Below are 22,612 nucleotides of genomic sequence, written 5' to 3'. Positions count from 1 at the left end.
CTATAGTGGAGAGCAGGGATGCGTGGAGATGAGAGCTAGTAGGTCCGAGTAGTACACCCTCCGGGTCTCCACCGTACGCTGCTTATTTCATTGAACAATGACCGCACAGGTCCAGTGCACTCAAACACAAAACGAGAGCCACTCAGTGGGTCGACTATTAAAAGAGGAGAGAGGGTTACTTAAAAGCTGAATATGAAAAGAAGCCATTGTCTATGTCCTGGACTGTCACCGGGGGAAAGAAAGGCAGGCCTAGAAGAAACCGTGGCCGTTGTGCTTAGATTATATTTGGTTAAATGGTGGCAGCCAGTGGAGGGATCCCTGAGGAAAGGTTAGGTGATGGCCGCCATGTCTGAAGTAAAGCTTGTGAACTCATTTTGGTATCAGACTCTCATCCTCTTCTCCTCCCTTACACTCCTCACCCTCTTTCTTTCCTCCTCTCCCGCTGCTCCCTCCAGCTAGCTGAGACTGTGTGTGTGGGGACCTGCAGGCTTGCTTCCCTGGAGTTCTGGGCTGGTTTCCAGGACTGGGAGCTCCCTGGTGGTGGAGAGAGAAAGAGAGAGAGAGAGAGAGAGAGAGAGAGAGAGAGAGAGAGAGGGGAAGCCCTGCTGTTTACTCCTCTCTCGCGATCTCTTGCGCTCTGGAGCTATTTACCATACTACCCTGCCTGCGTACTGTATGCTGCCTACAGGTTTAACTGCCATCCCTACTTCATTCGTCTCCATATACATTGGCATACCTCACCCTACTGTCTCTTCTGGCCTGATCAAACAGCATCATCTACCATTATACCATTAAAAAAAGATATCTCCAGTGCCACCGCCATAACAACCCTTATTAAGTGGTTGGAAAGGAGAAGTAATCAACATCTTAAAATTAATAGATTTGGTAGATAGTATTTCGTTATTTTAACCCCCTTCTTCTCAGAGAATGTTGCTGGAATGTACAGAGGCTGTTTTACAGGCTCCTGACCAAACTTGCTATTTTGTGTTTTTTTTTAAACTGATCTTAACTTTTTTGGTAAATAATGTTTCTGTCATCGTTTCCTATGACAAAAAGAGCTTCTGGACTTCAGAGCCGTGATCACTAACCTCGATTTGGATAAAGATTTCTACTTCAATGAGTCGGCGGTGCAGGACATACTGCTCACCCCGGACCAGGACCTAATCCTCGACACTCGGAAGACAAAGTGACGGCGAATATATAGAGGCTGACTTACGGGCACCCTGATGAAACAACAGCGGCGAGTAAATAAACTGCCTCTATCCTCTGTTCTATTGCGAATATACAATCGCGGGAGAACAAACTGGACGAGCTCCATTCAAAATTATCCTATCAACAGAACCTGAAGAACTGTAATATCCTATGTTTCTCAAAAATGTTGCTGAACAAGGACATCGATTGTCTTGCTGGTTTTCCATCGGATGCTAAGCTACAAGACTGTTTCGCTAACACAGACTGGAATATGTACTGGGACTCATCCGATGGCATTGAGAAGTTGACCACGTTAGTCATCGGCTTCATTAAAAGTGCGTCAACAATGTCGTCCCCACTGTTGACCGTATGTACATATCCCAACCAGACGCTATGGATTACAGGCAACATCCTCACTGAGCTAAGGACAAGAGCTGCTGCTTTCAAGGAGCAGGACACCTGGATGCTTATAAGAAATCCCGCTATGCCCGCCGACAAAACCATCAAACAGGTAACCTGTCTAAATGACTATCGCCCGCGGTACTCACATCTGTAGCCATGACATGCTTTGAAAGGCTGGTAATGGCTCACATCAACACCGTCCCAGACATCCAATTCCCATACCGCCCCAACAGATCCACAGATGACACAATCTCTATTGCACTCCACACTGTCCTTTCCCACTTGGACAAAAAGAACACCTACGTGAGAATGCTGTTAATTCGCTACAGCTCAGTGTTCAACACCATAGTGCCCTCAAAGCTCCTCACAAAGCTATGCACCCTGGGTCTGAACATCTCCCTCTGCAACTGGATCCTGGACTTCCTGATGGGACATCTCCAGGCGGTGAGGGTAGGTAACAACACATCCGCCAGGCTGACCCGCAACATGGGGGCCCCTCAGGGGTGCGTGCTTAGTCCCCTCCTGTACTCTCTTTTCACCCACGACTGCGTGGCCACGTATGACTACAACACCGTCATGAAGTTTGCCGACGACACGACGGTGGTAGGCCTGATCACCGATGACGATGAGACAGTCTATAGGGGAGGAGGTCAGAGACCTGGCAGTGTGGTGCCAGGACAACAATCTCTCCCTCAACGTCAGCAAGACACAAGAGCTGATCGTGGACTAGAAACAAAGGGCAGAGCATGCCCCCCTTCACATCACCAGGGCTGTAGTGGACCAGGTCGAGAGCTTCAAGTTCCTTGGTCTACACATCAATAAGGATCTATCATGGTCCAAACACACCAACACAGTTGTGAAGAGGGCACGACAACTCCTCCACCCCCTCAGGAGGTTGAATAGTTTTGGCATGGGCCCAGATCCTCAAAAAGTTCTACAGCTGCACCATTGAGAGCATTTTGACTACATGGCATCTGACCGCAAGGCGCTACAGAGGGCAGTGCGTATGAGCCAGTACAGCACTGTGGCCGAACTCCCTGCCATCCAGGACCTATATACTAGGTGATGTCAGAGGAAGGCCCTACAAATTGTCAAAGACTCCAGTCACCCAAGTCATAGACTGTTCTCTCTGCTACCGCACGGCAAGCGGTACCGATGCACCAAGTCTGGAACAACAGGACCCTGAACAGCTTCTACCCCCAAGCCATAAGACTGCTAAATAGTTTGTCGGGCTTGCTATTTGGTTAACTCTTTAACTATCTGTATTGACCCTTTTTTACACAAACTTTTTTTACTCATCAAATACGCTGCTACTACTGTTGACTATCTGTCCCTTTATTCATAGTTTATGTACATATCTACTTCAATTACCTCGTACCCCTGCACCTCATTTTGGTACTTGTATCCCTTGTATATAGCCAAGTTATCGTTACTCATCATGTATCGATTATTTGTACATGTTTTACTTTTCTATTATTTCTCTTTTCTTCTCTCTGCATTGTTGGGAACGGCCCTTAAGTAAGCACTTCACTGTTAGTCCACACCTGTTGTTTACGAAGCGTGTGACGAATACATTTTTATAACGTTTTCTGAGAAAATCTAACAGCCTATTATCTGGGAAGATAACGCCCAACACCTTTTCACTAATGACAGCTGTTTAGCTGGTTAAATAAAGGTTAGCCATGTTTTGGCAAAAATGTATGTCCAAGTCAAAAAAGCTTAGCAGCAGCCAGCGGCACTTTCCGCGACTAGTACACGCGGTTGCTTTTTCAAAGCCAACGTTACGTACTCCAAGTGTAATTAGCTCCAATTAATGTAGTTTGCTCAATATTAGAAGTTGAGAAATAAAGATGACATTATGAAGAACATATTCACTTATTTTCTGCTGTAGGTGTTTAATTCAAAATTCATTTTCTGTTTCTAGCGATATTCATAAAAGCACATAGGAAAGAATAATAAATATTAATCAATTTAAATCTATATTTTTGCGGGCCCCCTGCAGGACCCCAGGTTGAATACCCCTGCTGTGAATCGTGTGTCCTCAGTCACTCTGGCCTGAAGATCAGTGTTTACTGGGCTAGCCATTATTGGTCACTTGATCATTACCATTAAGCCTTTTTATCCATCAGTCAGAATGTGAAGATCAGTTTTATGCAGAAGGGCTGTCTATCAAATTCGGGACAATTGCATTTGCAGTTCTCAAGCAGATTGTCTTGGTGTGTGTGTGAGTGCGTGTGTCCCTGTCGAGATCCAAAAAGACTTGAGTTCTCTTGGCCAGGGCAGGAGTGTTATGTTGAAACCAGATGTTGAGCGATGTTTCCTCTTTGTCACGTGGCCCCTTACATAAATGTCATCTGTACAGTAGCCAGTGCCGATGGGCGATTAGCAGGCCCAGCTGCTCCCTCCCCGGGAGTGGGAAAAGTCCAACACGCTAGCTAACGTTAGCTTAGCGTTAGCTTAGCTCAGCAAAGCACGGCCTGTGTCAGCCGGCCCCCAGCGTCTGACAGAGAGGCTCCTCGGAGGAACAGGGGAGGGAGGGAAAGGGGGAAAAGTGGGCACACTGGTGAACACAACAGCCAGTCGAAGGAGGCACACCTAAACACATTATCAAAATGGAGTGTGAGAAAGTGAGACGAGGAGAGAGGATACGACAGAGACCCAGGCATTTAAAAGCTCTTAATGTCACGTAGTTGTTATGCCTACCCTGCAAGTTAGGGTTGATCACCTTAAAATATATGACGCAAGGTTTCAGTAATAGGTTACAGAGGTTATATTGTGTCACAGGACACATGTGCTTTGCTATTGTCACAGAGTACACCTCTGCTGTATCCTGAGTGTGACTGAAATGTCCACTTGTCTAATGTGGGCCAGTCATTTAGAAGTGTACATGGTGTGTGTGTGTGTACGTGGTGTACGTGTGTGTGTGTGTGTGTGTGTGTGTGTGTGTGTACACACGTGTGTAGGCGCATGCACTCCACTAACTGGCTGCTGCTAACTCCATTACAGTGGACAGTTCTGTTTTGGAGCATGCTGTGCATTCCAATAGGGAGGCCTCATGTAAGGCCTTTTTGTGCCCAGCTGAGATTTATTCAGAGACGTATTTAATTAAATTTTACTATCAAACACGCCTGCTCTGTTCAAATGGACATTGAAATTGGCCATAATCAGATATACTTTAATGGCGAGGCGTTGCAGTCGCTCCACTGCCCAAGATGAGATTCATCATTGGTTGAGTAAGGTCGGAAACAACGGAGCAGTTTGTTTTGATTGGAGCGCTTCTATATTCTCTTATTTTTGTGACTTCATTTCAAATTAGTTTTATTTTCATCTACCGCAGCCTGCAGATTCGACACTCAACCCAGTTTCTCACAAGTTAAGCAGGCACATAATGCTACAGAAATAGCCGGCTGTTGAAGTTGGCCCGTTTTTCAGGCCTAACAGTGCTTTTAGAAGTTAATTAATGAACAGAGCTCACATTTGCATGTAGCGTCGCTACTTTTCGCATGAATGGTAATTTAACCAGAAACAACTGAGTCATGCAGAATGTGTGCAGTGGGGAAAAGAGGGCACGAGGAGGAGAGAGGGGTGTGTGTGTGTGTGTGTGTGTGTGTGTGTGTGTGTGTGTGTGTGTGTGTGTGTGTGTGTGTGTGTGTGTGTGTGTGTGTGTGTGTGTGTGTGTGTGTGTGTGTGTGTGTGTGTGTGTGTGTGTGTGTGTGTGTGTGTGTGTGTGTGTGTGTGTGTGAGAGAGAGAGAAAATGTGCTAATAAATGTATGCTGCCTGCCCTCTACGCTTTTCCTTTAAATCTTTACACTCGTGGGAATTGGCCTATATGGATGGGGCTAAATTTAAATGTTTCTTACAGAACAAATATGAAAAGCGTATGCATAATCATGGTAACAGTCTGGAGACTATGGGAAAATTATTAGACCAAAGTTGAGGACACAACAGTTCACAAGACTGAATCCAGACATTACATTGCTCTGTTGTACATTTGTTGATAACTAAATCTGAAAATTCTCTGGATACATTCAGTAACATAAGAATACTGCTCGGAAATGTGGGGTAGATACAACATATCATTTTAATTCACTTTTATGACTCAAAGAAGAGTCTTCAAATATAAAGTGCTTCTTTAAGCTCTCATAGCTGTTTTGTTGAGGAACTAGTGCAAACGCACGTTTTGTTTGGAACACAGCCCTGCATCCCTGCCATCACACAATTACAGTTGTTCTTTACGCAATCCAAAAACGCTCTGTCATAAATGGCAATCTGCTGGTCAGGTGGGCATCATTTGAAAGCCTATTGTATTGCCGACATGACTAGCTAAGTTCTAAAATAGGATATTACAGTGTTAGGCTTTCACAATGCAATTCAGGGAAACAGATTGTAATTTTGTTACGCATAGAAATGTGTCATGAGTGCGTTCAGGTGCGTGTGCCGCGGCAAAGTTTCTTCACAATAGACAAACATTCTGGGTATGACGCCATGTCATCTTGTAACTGTATATCAAACATGGGGATCATAAACGTTGACACTGTATATGACATGAGTTTTATGATGTGGAAATTTGAGGTGCCCGCCCAGTAGGACTCACGGCTTGCTTGTATGACATCAAGCTGTATTTTATTATAATCGTTAACGTCTCATATTTGAAAATACGTAGTCCTCTTCATTTACAGCATTTCCCTCACTCAGACAACCAAACATGTGTAAAAGTTGCCCGGGGGGGGTGGCAACTTTTTGTCCAGAACGGCTGTCAGTCAAAACCCAGACAGCGCTGTGAAACGCAGAGCCAGAGCTTGTTACTGTCCAATTTAGTTATTTATCAGGCCCCAAATCTGCCTTTTTCAACCCATATACGGGTACGAGTGAAAAGGGTACACAGAGCGTCCTCTCTGCTCTCATTCAAGGGTAGCACAAGGTGATATACTCTGTTTTGTCTTCCCACCTTTTCCCAGAGAACAAGCCTACCCTCGGGGAGGGTTTTGACAAATCAGGACCCCAATTTCATATGTTTAACGTATTTCTATGCTCCGGATCTGGGAACAAAAGGTAACACTGCCTCATCTATCAGAGTTGACAGCAGGGATTTTTTTTTAGAATGTAGTGAGAATGGGGTCTGGCTTTTCTAAACTAAACACATGGTTAGTTTGTAAGAGGTTTCTGCTCAATACTGTGGTGATAAAGCCAGTGTCTGAGGTATTAAAGACTATGGAAACGGAGGATTTGGCCATTTTTCACCATATGAGAATGTATTGTGTTTTGCTCTCCCACAAAGTAGCATTGTTATGAGACGCTAATCATTTTCACTTTTTGTATTGCAGGATCTGCGAAAGCTGGTAGCTCCGTTGCTCAAAGGCTTCCAAGCGGAGGTGAGTGCTATTTAAAACTCTAGATCATTTTATACCTAGCTTTTCTTTATCCATTATGGATGAGTTTGTGTGTAGCCTACAGTACAATGTGTATGTAGTGAGGGATGGTGGCCATTTTGTTTTTGCGGGGGAACAGTGGCTCCCTGACGTACCCCATAAAGGCTGACATGTGCTGTCTCTGCCTGGCCAGACTGCTGCTGGCTGGCAGCTCTGCTCTCCTGCTGGAGGAGCTTTCCCTACCTCAGTGGAGCCCTCGCCAGGGGAGTCCATTATTTGTGTCCTTTTATGAGGCTCTCTAGCTCCCAGCCATGTTTAAATTGCATCCCCTTAAAAGATTCCAGCCAAACCACTCCTGATCAGAGCTGCAATCTGAAAGTCCAGGCAGACATGCCTTTCTCTGTTTCATAACTCACCAACCCCAACCTCCCCATTATGGCTATGTGTCACATCGTCTGATGCAAAGCTCCTCTTGATATCTGCCAAAATGAATGTCATTGGCCTCCTGAATCATTCCTTGCGTATTGGGAGAAACTTGTTGCCTATTGTGTCTCCTGTACTGAGGCTCTGCCTTTCTGTGTGTGTGATATTGTGGTATCATTGCCTCGGAAATGTGAACACGGGTATGTAGATTAAAGTAAATGAGCCAGTTCAGACCAGGGGGGGATTCACGGGGGGAGGGGGGGCTGATGGCACTTTAACTCTCTAGTCTGGTGGAGGGTGGGGGGCTCACACGAGGGGGCGCAATGCCCACTATGCCTGCACCGGGTTTAAATCCCTGACCCTGAAAATACGCCCTGACAGCCTAGGCCAGCCACAGGGAAGAGCAGCCCTGCTGATTTAACATTTTGTCCTGAGAGCCCTTGTGCCGCTCCGAAAGTATGGTAACTTCAGCATTGATTTAGGGGACTTTAATGATAATAATGTGAGCTGTGAGACTTGAGGCGGGAAGGGGGAGGAGGGGTGTGCGAGTGAGAGCTGTGTTTCTGGCACCATCTCTTAATTCCTCCTCCTCGAGTGCCACTCCTGCAGTAAATAAGGGCTTAGTGATTTGAGGCTTTATGGCGAGCATCAATACAGGCCCAGCCTGACTCCTCTGAGTGCTTCACTGCTATTCTGCTACTGCTGGGCCTGCCTCCTGCCTCGGCTGAGTCAATTCACTTTTAATATCTTTGTCAAATCAGGAGATGTATTGAATAGAAATTCTATGAATCAATTATAAAGGAAAATCTGTATTGAATATGTACTGATGTGGTCACAGTTGCGAACAAGTAATTGTTTATGTTTGTTTGAGGGACTTTAATTCTTCTCGTCCAAAGGAAGTGGCATTCGTAAAACTGTCAACCGTTTTAGGAGACAGATGCAAGTGTTGCCGTCTTCAAATGTGTCTTGCTCAGTGCATATTTAATTTGGTAATGATGGAGGACAGTAAGATTTTATCACTATGTCAGATTGCATTTTACATTCAGAACATGTGTTTGTGAGTCTCCCGCGCTAATTCATGATATAAAATGTTTTGAATTCAGTCTAAACATTTACATATAAAGTGAGGAGCAAGCATTTAAATTATGTCTGGAGCTCTCTTCCTTGTGTAGTACTTGTGTCCATGACAACTCTCACCCTGATGATGTGTCCAGACTACAGACAGAGCATCACTAGTTGTCTGACCCGTGAGTAATCTCTCTTCAGGGAGTACTGTCCTGTTTCTAATTTTCCTGTTCCAGGAGGATTTACTAGTACTGTCCAGTGTTACTTAGTGGAACAAACATTCTTACAATTTGATGAAGAAATGGCCCTAAAATGGAACCCTGTGGTGCGCCTTTCTTTTGATTGGTTGTTTGCTACCTTATTTGTGTTTACAACAAATTGCTATCATGCTCAAAGATATTCTATTACTTTTAACTTGATGCATATTAAGTTAATTCCACTGCACTGAGAAATTTGAGTATTAGAGAAATCCCTTCAGAGAAACCGTTCATTATAATTCTGGGAGTGTGTCTTGAAATCAAACTGTCACACATGTTCGTTTTGATCACTTTGATGAGCACGCATCTCCCAACGCTCCCTATGAGAACCATTGTGTTGCCACAGTACACCCAGTAACCCAGTCAGATACATATCCCTGACCATAATTAGTCACCATTACTTAATTATATTCATATTCCTGTCGGCTCTTTAAATTATTATTTTTAAGTGTTCTAAAACAAAGCCCACTCTCTCACGAAGAGGCCCAAGAATTTGGCTGCCCTCTATATGGCTGCTAAATAAAACTCCTAACTACTACTGCGTGACATGACTCAGTAATTGGTCAGTGGCTGCTATAGATGCCGAAATATAGACCTCTGGACAGGAAATGCCCAATAAGAAACAGAATGCAGATGGGATTTAATAAAGTAAGAGAGAAGAGAAATAAAGTACAGTAACCCCAGCATTGCTTCAAATGTCTGTCATCCTCGAACCATCTCAAAATGGCTCTCGCCAACGCCTCCCAGTAAAGAAGCTTCTTAAGCCACTAAAAGCATTTCTTTATAATTCAGCAGCGAGGAGCGCCATGTAACTTTCATGAAGTTAAAGGGGCTGGAAAGACGGCTCCCTGTACACCGCTCTCAGGCAGGGCGGAACCGCACTGCAGCCCGTCTGGCCCATTAGCGTTCATTGTGGTTGGCGCAAGGGCCCCCAGGCCTATTATTGACGGAGGTAATCGCCCCTGTTTAAATCAACCCAGGTTTAAAAATACCCATCACCCACGTCACACCGGCCCGGCTCACAGTCACCAGTCAGATTCCTGCAGCCATTTTAATTTATCGCCTCTGTGAATAAATAGGACGATTGGCAAGGACAGGAGAAGTCCCTGACCTTCGCAAAGTCCCAACTTATCATCACGGGAATTTAGGGTTCCACTTTGTTTTCCATGAGCATCAGCTGGGTGAGAGATAACGATATACTGTAGAGCTCAGCAACTGCTTCTCGTGTGAAAGCACTATTGTTCACTGCTTAAATAGGAAGGAAAACAAATGACAAAATGGATACTCTTGGTGTGATTCAAAGATGCAGATTGTCAGATGCAGAAGATGTGTAGTACACAAGCATTTCGGCTCTCCGTAGGGGGAACAAGAGAAATAAGGTTATTTTTCTGCTCCCTCTGTTCATTATCTACAAGGCAGAGCATGACGTGCGGTGCATTAGAATATCTGAGATGCTCCACGACTTCTGGAAGGCCTCAAGGGTTAGGGAAAGGGCCAAGCCAGGCAGCCAGATCTCTTTCAGTTTTTTTTATTTGTGAAATGAGCGAGCGCTTCTTTTCCTGTCAGGAAATGAGAACACAATGGGGAACAGAGCTCAGCATGCGGCGCCCACAGGCCCATGTGGACACACACCACAGCGGGGGGGGAGGTGGGGGAGGGAGGGAGGGAGCGGTGGAGAGCTCAATGGCATCCCTTCTTGGGGAGAGGAGGGTGGGTCTTTCTGCTATACTATACCCCCCCCCCCACGCTGCGGCTGTAGCATCCCCTTGTCTACTTACACACACATGCATGCCCACAAACACATTCCCGGCATCTTCTGATTCTGCCCCTACTGTCGCCAAAACTTCTGAGGGAACCCGTCCTTACATGTAGCGTGAAGTGTGACGCGTGTATATGTCATGTGTGACGCCACCAGAGTGTTCTCGGTCTCTCCCTGGACCACCTCTTCTTCTCTAAGACACCGCTCAGAGTCTATCCCAGATACACTATATATACCAAAGTATGTGGACACACCTTCAAATTAGTGGATTTGGCCATATCAGCCACACCCGTTGCTGACAGGTGTATTAAATCGAGCACAAAGCCACGCAATCTCTATAGACAAACATTAGCAGTAGAATGGCCTTACCGAAGAGCTCAGTGACTTTTAACGTGGGACCATCATAGGATGCCACCTTTCCAACAAGTCAGTTCATCAAATGCCTGCCCTGCTAGAGCTGCCCCGGTCAACTGTAAGTGCTGTTATTGTGAAGTGGAATCGTCTAGGAGCAGCAACGGCTCAGACGCAAAGTGGTTGGCCACACAAGCTCACAGAACGGGACCGCCGAGTGCTGAAGCGCATAAAAATAGTCTGTCCTCGGTTGTAACACTCACTTCCGAGTTTCAAACTGCCTCTGGAAGCAACGTCAGCACAATAACTGTTAGTCGGGAGCTTCATGAAATGGATTTCCGTGGCTGAGAAGCCACATACTAAGATCACCATGCGCAATGCCAAGCGTCGGCTAGAGTTGTGTAATGCTCGCCACCATTGGACTCTAGAGCAGTGGAAACGCGTTCTCTGTAGTGATGAATCTGGGTATGGCGGATGCCAGGAGAACGCTACCTGCCCCAATGCATTGTGCCAACTGTATAGTTGGGTGGAGGAGGAATAATGGTCTGGGACTGTTTTTCATGGTTTGGGCTAGGCCCCTTAGTTACAGTGGCGGGAATTCTTAACGCTACAGCGTACAATGACATTCTAGACAATTATGTGCTTTCAACTTTGTGGCAACAGTTTGGGGAAGGCCCTTTCCTGTTTCAGCATGACAATGCCCCTGTGCACAAAGCAAGGTCCATACAGAAATGGTTTGTCTGAGATCAATGTGAAAGAACTTGACTGGCCTGCACAGAGCCCTGACCTCAACCCCATCGAACATCTTTGGGATGAATTGGAACGCCGACTGCGAGCCAGGCCTAATCGCACAACTTAACTAATGCCCTTGGCTAAATGGAAGCAAGTCCCTGCAGCAATGTTCCAACATCTAGTGGAAAGCCTTCCCAGAAGAGTGGAGGCTGTTGCAGCAGCAAAGGGGGACCAACTCCATATTAATGCAAATGGTTTTGGAATGAGATGTTTGACGAGCAGGTGACAACATACTTTTGGTCATGCAGTGTATATTTGCTGTGGCAGTAAAATGTATCTTGATGACAAATTGTCACTGTAAATGAAATTGGGAAGAAAGAACATAGATCGAGTCACTCAGCGGCATGGAAAGAAATCAGTCGCTAAGGAATGAGGTTTAAATGTGAGTAAATCTTTAGTATGCCGTGTAGGCTATTCTTTTATTTAAGGGCAGACAGAATCAGTGTGACTCATTCAAACCCCACCAAGCCTAGTCAGGCAACCGAATGATACAGCGAGACCTTCAGGAGACGTGATGGCTGTGGCAGAGAGAGACATGTACAAAGTGGCATAGGAGTGGGACAAATGCAGGAAGTCACTACTGATTTTGCATAATTGCAGTGTAATTTTGGACGGCTGTCTCTTCGTAAGGGCACCGGGAGCCCAGGGAGAAGGCTGTGAAGTTGGCAGCTCTCACAGCGCTGCGATTAGTGCAACACTCACTGACTGTGTGTGTGTGTGTTAGCATAGGCGTACAATAAAAAGGGATGACTGGGAAGGGCCTCAACCTTTTAGGTCATTAAAAGTGTTTTTTCAAGAGGATATTGTGTGAATTTCACATACAATATGTGTGTGATTGTGTAAATGCATGCCTGTCCTCGACCCACTCCTCTCCGCCACCATATCCTTGAATAAGGTGTCCCTCCCTTATAAGATTTAGCTAGACTCTCTTTAGTGGCCCTCCCCCGACACACAGAGACAGGGGTGACTGTGATGATGGCACAGGGTGGTGCCCGCTCTCTGATCTCCCTATGACATTGACGCTGATGCCAGGCGACGCCCGCTCTGCCCCAGAAGAGCGACGTGTCAGCCGTCACAGACCATCACTGTGTCGCCGCTCCGCTCGCCCATCCTATCCTAGAGTCACTCGTAATAACTGATCTAGGATCAGATTACCCAACTCCCGATACTCACCTCCAGCATTAGGGGGATTACGAAAACATCTGACCCTGGACTAGTGGTTAGTGAAACATCAATCTGTTTTTCTAATGTTAGGCTACAGAGTTGAGGATAGTTAGTAGAACTAGATATCCATACTACTGTAGCTGCCTAGAAGTAGTGTAGGCAGCTACGACAACCCCAGGTAACAGAGATGGAGCGAGCTAGCTGTTTCCTGTTTCCCTGGGAAGCCCAACTCTATGCTCTTAAGTCACCATCCTCTCAGACTATAATTCCCTGCTTAAAAGAAAGCTGCAAAGCCAGTAATGCCTCCTACCCAGCCCAAAAAGAAACCCACTCAAACTCTCTGTCACTCACACAGCACTCTAGATCAGTTATCCACAGCTTCAAACCTGCTCTGCAATTACAGGGTTAGGCCAGGTCACAGATGGAGACGAGGCCAACGGTGTCCCCTGGACCCTAAGCCAGTGCCAAAGCCTTGCTTGTTTCATATAGCTTCTACTAGCGTCATTAGGTTAGCAACTGTCATGCTATTTTAAGTTGTTCCCGCACCCCTAAAGAGTCCAGATCATTAGAGGGGCGTTATGGTATACCTGTGAGCTCGACACACACACACACACACACACACACACACACACACACACACACACACAATTATATGTGTTTTTGTGTAATCATTCAGAAGGCCGCCCAGCCGGCGTTGCCAGATGCCCTCCCCTGTCAGAATGTGCATGGAGCTGCATTGGAGAGCGAGACAGATAATCTGCACTTTGCCATGGCCGCACAGTCACGCAGGGCCTTGGCGCACACATTCACACACACGCCGGTGCCATCCCTCCCATTACCTTACCTCTCCCTCCTTCCTCACTCCCCCCAGTAACTATCTATCCCACTTCACCTTCTCCCCCTTCCCATCACTTTCAATAGAAAACCAAAGACGGAAAGCAGCCTTTTAAAATGGTGTCTGGCAGATCCCTTTGCCCAGTAAGCTGTGAGCTTTAATTGCTCCATCTGCGATCGAGAGAGAGGATGAGGGGTGGGGGGGGGGACGAGAGAGGGGGGGGACTTGGCCCTGTGTACTTTGATCCAGATGTTTTCAAGCAAAAGCCCATCTGAAAATGTATAATTTCTCTCTCCCATAGTAGCGAAAAGTGACTGGGGCTCACTGGCGTTTGTCAGTGGCAACTGCCTGCCTCGCTCCATAAAACAAAACCTCTAACAGAGTCTTGGCAGCGGACGTCCAAAATACTGTTTTTATTTGATTTCTCCTTTTTGGAACCCATTGTTTGGTGTCTGTAAACACTATATGTCTCTTCTGGACGCTTTTAACTTGGTGTGTGTGTAAGTTGCTGACTTGCAGTTGTACTGTGCCACATCTTTTAGTGAGGTTGAGCAAACACTGCCACCCTATGGGTTGGGAAGGAAACTTTAAATATTGGGGGGAGGTGGTGTGTGTGTGTGGGAGTGATATTTGTTGACTGACACAAGCAGTGTGTTACCCCTACCTACAGTGCATTCTGAAAGTATTCACACCTCTTCCCTTTTTCCACATTTTGTTGTGTTACAGCCTTGTTCTAAAATGGATTAAAACAAAAAATAATCCTCATCAATCTACACACAATACCCCATAATGACATCACAATACCCCATAATGACATCACAATACCCCATAATGACATCACAATACCCCATAATGACATCACAATACCCCATAATGACAATTTGAAAACAGTTTTTTTGACATTTTTGCAAATGTATTAAAAATTAAAAACAGAAATACTTTATTTACATAAGTACTCAGAACTTTTGCTATGAGAGTTGAAATTGAGCTCAGATATATCCTGTTTCCATTGATCATCCTTGAGATGTTTGTACAATTTGATTGGAGTCCACCTGTTGTAAATGTAATTGATTGGACATGATTTGGAAAGGCACACACCTGTCTATAAAAAGGTACCACAGTTGACAGTGCATGTCAGAGAAAAAAACCAAGCCATGATGTCAAAGGAATTGTCCGTAGAGCTCAGAGACAGGATTGTGTCAAGGCACAGATCTGGGGAAGGGTACCAAAACATTTCTGCAGCATTGAAGGTCCCCAAGAACACAGTGGCCTCCATCCTTCTTAAATGGAAGACATTTGGAACCACTAAGACTCTACCTAGGGCTGGTCACCCGGCCAAACTGAGCAATCGGGGGAGAAGGGACTTGGTCAGGGAGGTGACCAAGAACTCAATGATCAGTCTGACAGAGCAGAGTTCCTCTGTGGAGATGGGAGAACATTCCAGAAGGACAACCATCTCTGCAGCACTCCACCAATCAGGCCTTTATGGTAAAGGGGCCAGACAGAAGCCACTCCTCAGTAAAGGTACATGACAGCCCGCTTGGAATTTTGCCAAAAGGCACCTAAAGGACTCTCAGACCATGAGAAACAAGATTCTCTGGTCTGATGAAACCAAGATTGAACTCTTTGGCCTGAATGCCCAGCGTCACTTCTGGAGGAAACCTGGCACCATCCCTACGGTGAAGCATGGTGGGTAGCAGCATCATGCTGTGGGGTTGTTTTTCAGCGCCAGGGACTGGGAGACTAGTCAGGATCAAGGGAAAGATGAACAGAGTAAAGTACAGAGAGATCCTTGACAAAAACCTGCTCAGGACCTCAGACGGGTGAAGGTTCATCTTCCAACAAGACAACTGCCCTAAGCACACAGCCAAGACAATGCAGGAGTGTCTTCAGGACAAGTCTCTGAATGTCCTTGAGTGGCCCAGCCAGAGCCCAGACTTGAATCTGATCGAACATCTCTGGAGAGACCTTAAAATAGCTGTGCAGTGACATTCCCCATCCAAACTGACAGAGCTTGAGAGGATCTGTGGAGAAGAATGGAAGAAACTCCCCAAATATATGTGTGCCAAGCTTGTAGCGTCATACCCAAGAAGACTCAAGGCTGTAATCACTGCCAAAGGGCTTCAACAAAGTAAAGGGTCTGAATACTTATGTGAAGTTGACATTTCAGTTTTTAATTTGTTATACATTTTGCAAACATTTCTAAACAATTTTTGCTTTGTCATTATGAGGTATTGTGTGTAGATTGATGAGGGAAATAAACGATTTAATCAATTGTAGAATAAGGCTGTAATGTAACAATGTGGGAAAAGTCAAAGGGTCTGAATACTTTCTGAATGCACTGTATATGTACGCATCTACCTTAATTACCTCGTACCCCTGCACATCGTCTCGGAACTGGTACCCCGTGTATATAGTGATCATTATTCATTGTGTATTTATTCCTAGTGATATTATTAACATTCAATTATTTTTCTATTTTTCTCTCCACATTGTTGGCAAGGGTCCGGTAAACAAACAAACAACACAAACACACACACACACACACACACACACACACACACACAGACACACAGACACACAGACACACACACAGAGTATACCAAACATTAGCTGCACCTCCCTCTTTTGCCCTCAGTTCGTCGGGGCATGGGTTCTTCAAAGTGTGTAGAGAGTTCCACAGGGATACTGGCCCATGTTGACTCCAATGCTTTCCACAGTTGTGTCAAGTTGGGTGGATGTCCTTTTGGTGTTGGACCATTGTTGATACACACAGGAAACTGTTGAGCATGAAAAACCCAGCAGGGTTGCTGTTCTTGACACAAACCGTGTGTCAACATGGGCCAGCATCCCTGTGGAACGCTTTCCACACCTTGTTGAAACCTTGAAGAGCCTGCCCATGCCACTTAAATATTTTGTCTTGACCATACAAATCTATGTCTCAATTTGTCTTAGGTTAAAGAAGGAATTTTAAGCCTTGTCTCCTCCCCTCCATCTACACTGATTGAAGTGGATTTAACAAGTGACATCGGTAAGGGATCATAGCTTTCACCTGGATTCACCTGGTCAGTCTGTCATGGAAGAGCAGGTGTTCTTAATGTTTTGTACACTCAGTGTATATATTTTTGGGATGTACAGTAGCTCTTTACTCCTCCTCTCGTGCTTCCCCCCTCCTTCCCTCCCCTTCTCATCCTCCTCCCATCCCCTCCTCTACCGAAGGATGACCCAGTTAGCGGCAATGCCAGGACTGGCTGGCTGGCTGCTCACACTCCCAGAGCAGTGGAGGAACGCGCAGTCAGCAGCAATGCTAAGACCCGGACGTGGCTCTCAGGAGACATGTGACACCTCCGCAGACACACACACACACATAGACCTAAACACTCGCATACAGTACACACAGATTCAGTAGATACATACACACACACGCTGCCTCAGGGCTGCTCGGTGCAACCTCAACAACAGCCATACACATGAAGCCTCTGAACCCCACAGTAGGCGGGAGTTAGATCCTGCTGTCAATCAATAGCTCACATAGCTAGGCCAATGGGACACCTTTCTTACTCTGATACACTACAGGTAGAAGTCCTCAAGTGTATACAAAAGTTTACCAAGGTTAAATGGTGAGTAAAACGTAGGTTTTACGCTTTATCAGTCATATGTACAGGATACACATGCTATACACGGTGCAACAAAATGTTTACTTGCAGAAGAACAGTACAATGGGTCATTTTGACAGATATTTTTGAAATCTTGTTGAATAAAGGATATAGTGTGTTATTTTCCTCTGAAGATTGGTACCGCTCCTATTAGATCCAAACGTCATACAACGGCTATCTATACGTGAGGAAATGATTTGATTGACAGCGCATGATAATGAGGTGGTTTAATGTATAGAGCACAGCTGAGGCTTTGAGGCTTACGTTGTGTGTGTGTGTGTGTGTGTGTGTGTGTGTGTGTGTGTGTGTGTGCCACAGATCATATAAAAGGGTGTGTGATGGTGTACATTGAGTACTCACCACTAATATAGCTGCTTCCATGTAAAGGAAAGCTGATAAAAAATGCATCAAAGCGAGAGGGGTGGATTATTATTTGTGTCATATGTATAACCAACCATGCTATTTAAATAGGTTTGGACAAAACCCTTTCTCCTCTCTCGCCAGCTGTTGTCCAATGTGTGGTATTGAGGGCGAGAGAGGGTTCAGGGAAGAGTAATCTGTGACCTGAGTTTGACCACCTCTCCCTACCTCTCCAAGGGCAACGGAGGAATATGATGCAGTATTTGACTTGGTCCGTGACGCGTGTCCAGAGTGTGTTTCCTTTATCATTTAGACGGTATAGTATTTCAGAGGCAATCTGGAATTGATGTTGAGCCACACAAACTGTTGATGTTATGTTCTATATGAAGTACCTTGGTGAAAGCTGTAATGTTTTTGCCGTATGGGCGGGTATTTGTGATGTATAGTGTGGGTTTGGAGCTAAAAACAGCAGTTTTCATAACATATTTAAATCATAAATATTATGATTTTTGAGCCTGATGCAGTACAGTGTAGTTAATGTAAAAGCAATGCTGTATCATATCACCAGCATACTAAAGCAATGTCATGGCTATGAATCAGCACTATACTCCTATACTTTAGTGTTGATGAACTTCAATGCAAGAGCTGTGGTGCCTCTTGGGCCAACGCCAAATCACGTCACCCCCTTGATGACTCATTGGTTAGCTGCCTTGGTGCGTTCCAGTTGTCTGTCTGTCTTCCCAGTCCACAGCAGAGAAGCACTCGGTCTTCATCATGAACTGAGAGGGTTGGAAGCTCAATATCTCTAAGCAGGTTGTTACTGGTTAATGACATAACGACACTGCTATTAATGCCTTTATAAGACAGAAATTCTGTGGTGGAAGTATTACAGCTCTAAAATATCTGGAGCTGACGCTGTTATGGATGAATTCATTTCTATATATACCTGCAATCCCATTCATGTTGAACTACGTTTGGGCTGACATCATTTAGTTGACTGGTCGATTGTTTAGTCGAAAGCCTGTTGGTCGACCGAGATTTCTTCAGTCGCAATGTTAAAAAAAACTATGTCATGAGTTCTAATCCAATGGAGTTTTTATTTTTTTTATTGTATTATTATTAGTTATTACCCTACCCCTCCCTCCTACCCTACCCCTCCTTCCCAGGCTCTCTGTATCTCTTTACTTTACTGCTGAACTATTATTCTTGTACAGACTGTAAAATGTATTATTTTATACAAATGCAGAAACAGTTTGTGATAAATTGAAAACCTAAACATAAAATGTAATACATACACAAACATCTGCCACAATAATCATATTACTTGTATTATTTAAAACAAGCACCTTATAAAACTGTACAAGCACCTGTGTATGTGTACTTATCCATCGCGGAGGCCATGTGGTACTAACATTCTATATGGTTATATTATGTAAAAAGTAATGGTGCAACACTAATAAATCAAATATTATTTTATAACAAATGCGCTTCCTCTCGCGTTGGATACGGTCACTGTCCGCGGTTCTGAAACATAATCTTCAGTGCGCCTTAGAATTGGCGCATTTCCCTATGTTGCTACTGTATGTGCTTAATAGCGACGTTAACCAGCCTATTGGGATTGAGAACAATGCAGCGGAGGCAGCAGCAGCATTGACGAGAAAACAGCCCTTGCCTTAGCCTAATTGTTTAAGAAAATTGAGGAGCGAGGAAACCCCAACTTAATTAGGTCTACTGTAAAATCAATAGCCTAACTGTTAAATGTGCCTGGCTTTATAAATCATCCATATATATCTACAGAAATAAGAGAGGTCTTGTTTCTGTTGCCTGTTTGAGTGTTTGTTTAAAAGCCTACTGATTCCATGAGCACCAAGCCTCATGCCACGGCAAATTGTCTGATAAAGCAATTTCACCGATTGGGCTGTTTTTAATCTTTGCTATGCTGTAATAAAGGCTTTACTATTTTTTGTCATTAGAACAGACTGGTATTACTTATTTATTTGGTGTTTACACTGTTCCAAACAGGCAGAAAAATAATACTGTAATCTAACAGCACCTGTTTGTCACACATAATATGCATGCAGCTCTCTCTCTTATATCCGCCTTTCTCTTGATCTCCTTCTTATTGTTATTATTACAGTTATTATGATCACCATAATAATAAGTAATGTCATTATCATTAGTAGGCTTTATATAGTATCCTTGTATATAACCACCATCGAGCTGTAGGCCTAAGAGCGCGTCCTGTTTAGTCTTGATACCATAACTTACTTAGGCTTATTTCAATATATAGGCTACTGTTATCAATCAATCAATCAATCAATCAATCAATCAATCAATCACTCATTACTTCCTTCATGCATCACACAGCATATGATACATTCATGCTTTGAAATGCAAACAAGCATTTTAGTTTTAAAATTAAATAACAAAGGCCGCTTTCAATAATTAGCCCAAACAGTAACTAAACTGCAATTCATGAACGCATGCAACTGTTTTTAGTCTGCTGTAATAAAGGCTTTAAATTGTCATTGTTTCCCATTAGAACAGACTCTCTGGTACATTTATTTATTTAGAGTTGTTTACACTGTTCCAAATGGTCAGAAAAAATTATAATATTGTAATCTAACAGCAACTGTTTGGTACACATAATACTCACGCAAAGCTTGTTCTGATACCCTCATTTTTCTGGAGCTCCAGTAGTTTCCACAAAAGTCAAATGTCTTCCACAGATCTGACTTCCCCTTTCCCTCCTGAGCAACCAGCAAACATTCGCCCGTTTCGAGTTTCTTTTTCACGTCCTCCGCATCCATTTTGCGGTTACTGTGTTCGGAGTTTGTTATAACCAATTTATTAATGTGATTATGACAGGTCAGGTCCTTTTGGTCACATGCAAGCCATGCTTACATGTTTCACATAAAGAGAGCAAGGGTTTGAGGGAATGTTTTTCCTAAACAAATTTGGGATTTCAGTAACACACCTTTTCAGTCAGAAATAAGTAAGAAACTAAATGGCTGAAATGTTGTTGCAGCTTCAGCACGGACAGCTCAATAAACACTTCCTGTGCTGCCTTTTCGCTGCAGTATGGAGGAGAGCGAGACAACGTGTGCCAGCCACAGCCACTCGCTGTCATTTGTTTTACAGTGTGATCATCGGGCTCTTTCTTGAGTAATTTGTGTTTTAATTATTTAATCAAACTGTGTGCTTAAAGCATCAGACAAGCTCAGTGCATATTTAGTTGATTTATTCAAACACATAGGGTGTGTGTTTATATATGGAAAAATACGTTTAAAAAAATTTCACCAATCAATTGGTGGAAAGAACAAGGCGACTCTCGGTCGACCAAGATTTATTTTAGTCGGGGACAGCCCAAAACTACAAACAGTGCATTCAGAAAGTATTCATACCCCTTGACTTATTCCACATTTTGTTGTGTTAGTCTGAATTCAAAATGGATGAAATAAAACAAATTCTCACCCATCTATACACAATAACCCATTTTTTTTACATTTTATTTCACCTTTATTTAACCAGGTAGGCTAGTTGAGAACAAGTTCTCATTTGCAACTGCGACCTGGCCAAGATAAAGCATAGCAATTTGACACATACAACAACAGAGTTACACATGGAATAAACAAAACATACAATCAATAATACAGTAGAACAAAAGAAAACAAAAAGTCTGTATACAGTGAGTGTAAATGAGGTAAGATAAGGGAGTTAAGGCAATAAATAGGCCATGGTGGTGAAGTAATTACAATATAGCAATTAAAACACTGGAATGTTAGATGTGTTGAAGATGAATGTGCAAGTAGAGATACTGGGGTGCAAAGGAGCAAGATAAATAGTATGAGGATGAGGTAGGTAGATAGATGGGCTGTTTTACAGATGGGCTATGTACAGGTGCAGTGATCTGTGAAAACATGTTTTTAGAAATGTTTGCAAATCTATTAAATGAAATACAGAATATCTTATTTACATAGCTATTCACACTCCTGAGTCAGTATTTTGTAGAAGCACTTTAGCAGCAATTAGGATTGTACATTTTGGGGAATATTCAGAGGTGGAAACTTTCCATGGGAATTAACGGGAATATATGGGAATTAATGGAAATGTAATATTAATACCATTTCAATGTAGCTGTTTTTTGCATTGGATATATATACCATATCATATGGAGACAAACATAAACCTTTTACCTTATCATAAGTAGACATAATTGCAAATTATTAAATCCTTCCAATAGAAAAAATAAATAAAAAATTAGTTACGAATTGAACATTAATTAAATGAGTTGACTCTTCACATGGGATGATTTCACTGAACAACAAAAGAAAGGGAATATTGAATGATCCCCAGTGATCCATCGCATCTCCCAAAAATGTTTTCAACATATCTGTAAATTGAAAGTCTAAACTAAAACTTTGGTTGTCTTCCCCTCAGGCGTCCATGTCTTCTCCCTGGACCTCCTCAATGTCCACCTCTTGAACATCAGAACTGAGGCCTTATCTTCACTGTCACTTTCCAACCTTGTTGAGGATGGCTCGTTGTCAGGCTCAAAAAGCCTCACATTTTCCCAGATGGCCACCAATTTGTCAACTCTTGTATTGGTCAGCCTGTTGCGTGCTTTGGGGTGGTGTGTGTGTGTGTGTGTGTGTGTTCCAAAACAAGGACCAGTTGCGCTCTGAGACGGCTGATGTTGGTGGGATTTGGAGGATGGTGGAGGCAACAGGGGAAAAAGCCTCAGATCCACAAAGTCCCTTCCACCAGGTGGCTGATGAGATATGTTGGCACGACTGCCATATTGCATCTCCATCCCAAAGCCCTTGCTTGGAAGTGTACTTCGCCAGACTGCCTAACCATTTCCTTGGCTCTCTTGTAGAGTGTATCCATTGTTTTCAGTGCCATGATGTCCTTGAGGAGCAGATTCAATGCATGAGCAGCACAGCCAATGGGTGTGATGTGAGGGTAGGACTCCTCCACTTTAGAC

General features: G+C 44.0%; 1 protein-coding gene across 7 annotated transcripts in view; it reads left to right on the top strand.

Moving 5' to 3' along the window:
* Positions 1-22,612, top strand: part of LOC106568027 (homeobox protein cut-like 1) — a 238,969-nt gene that overhangs the window by 119,487 nt on the left and 96,870 nt on the right. For all 7 annotated transcript variants that reach the window (XM_014138033.2, XM_014138031.2, XM_014138032.2 and 4 more), the window contains exon 3: positions 6,919-6,966. In XM_014138033.2, the coding sequence (XP_013993508.2) occupies positions 6,919-6,966 (48 nt within the window). The remainder of the gene's footprint in view (positions 1-6,918; positions 6,967-22,612) is intronic.

The sequence above is a fragment of the Salmo salar genome, chromosome ssa13 (genome assembly GCF_905237065.1).
Source record: "Salmo salar chromosome ssa13, Ssal_v3.1, whole genome shotgun sequence".
Taxonomy (NCBI): domain Eukaryota; kingdom Metazoa; phylum Chordata; class Actinopteri; order Salmoniformes; family Salmonidae; genus Salmo; species Salmo salar.
Note: the sequence above shows the minus strand (reverse complement) of the source record. Positions and strands in the feature narration are given on the sequence as shown.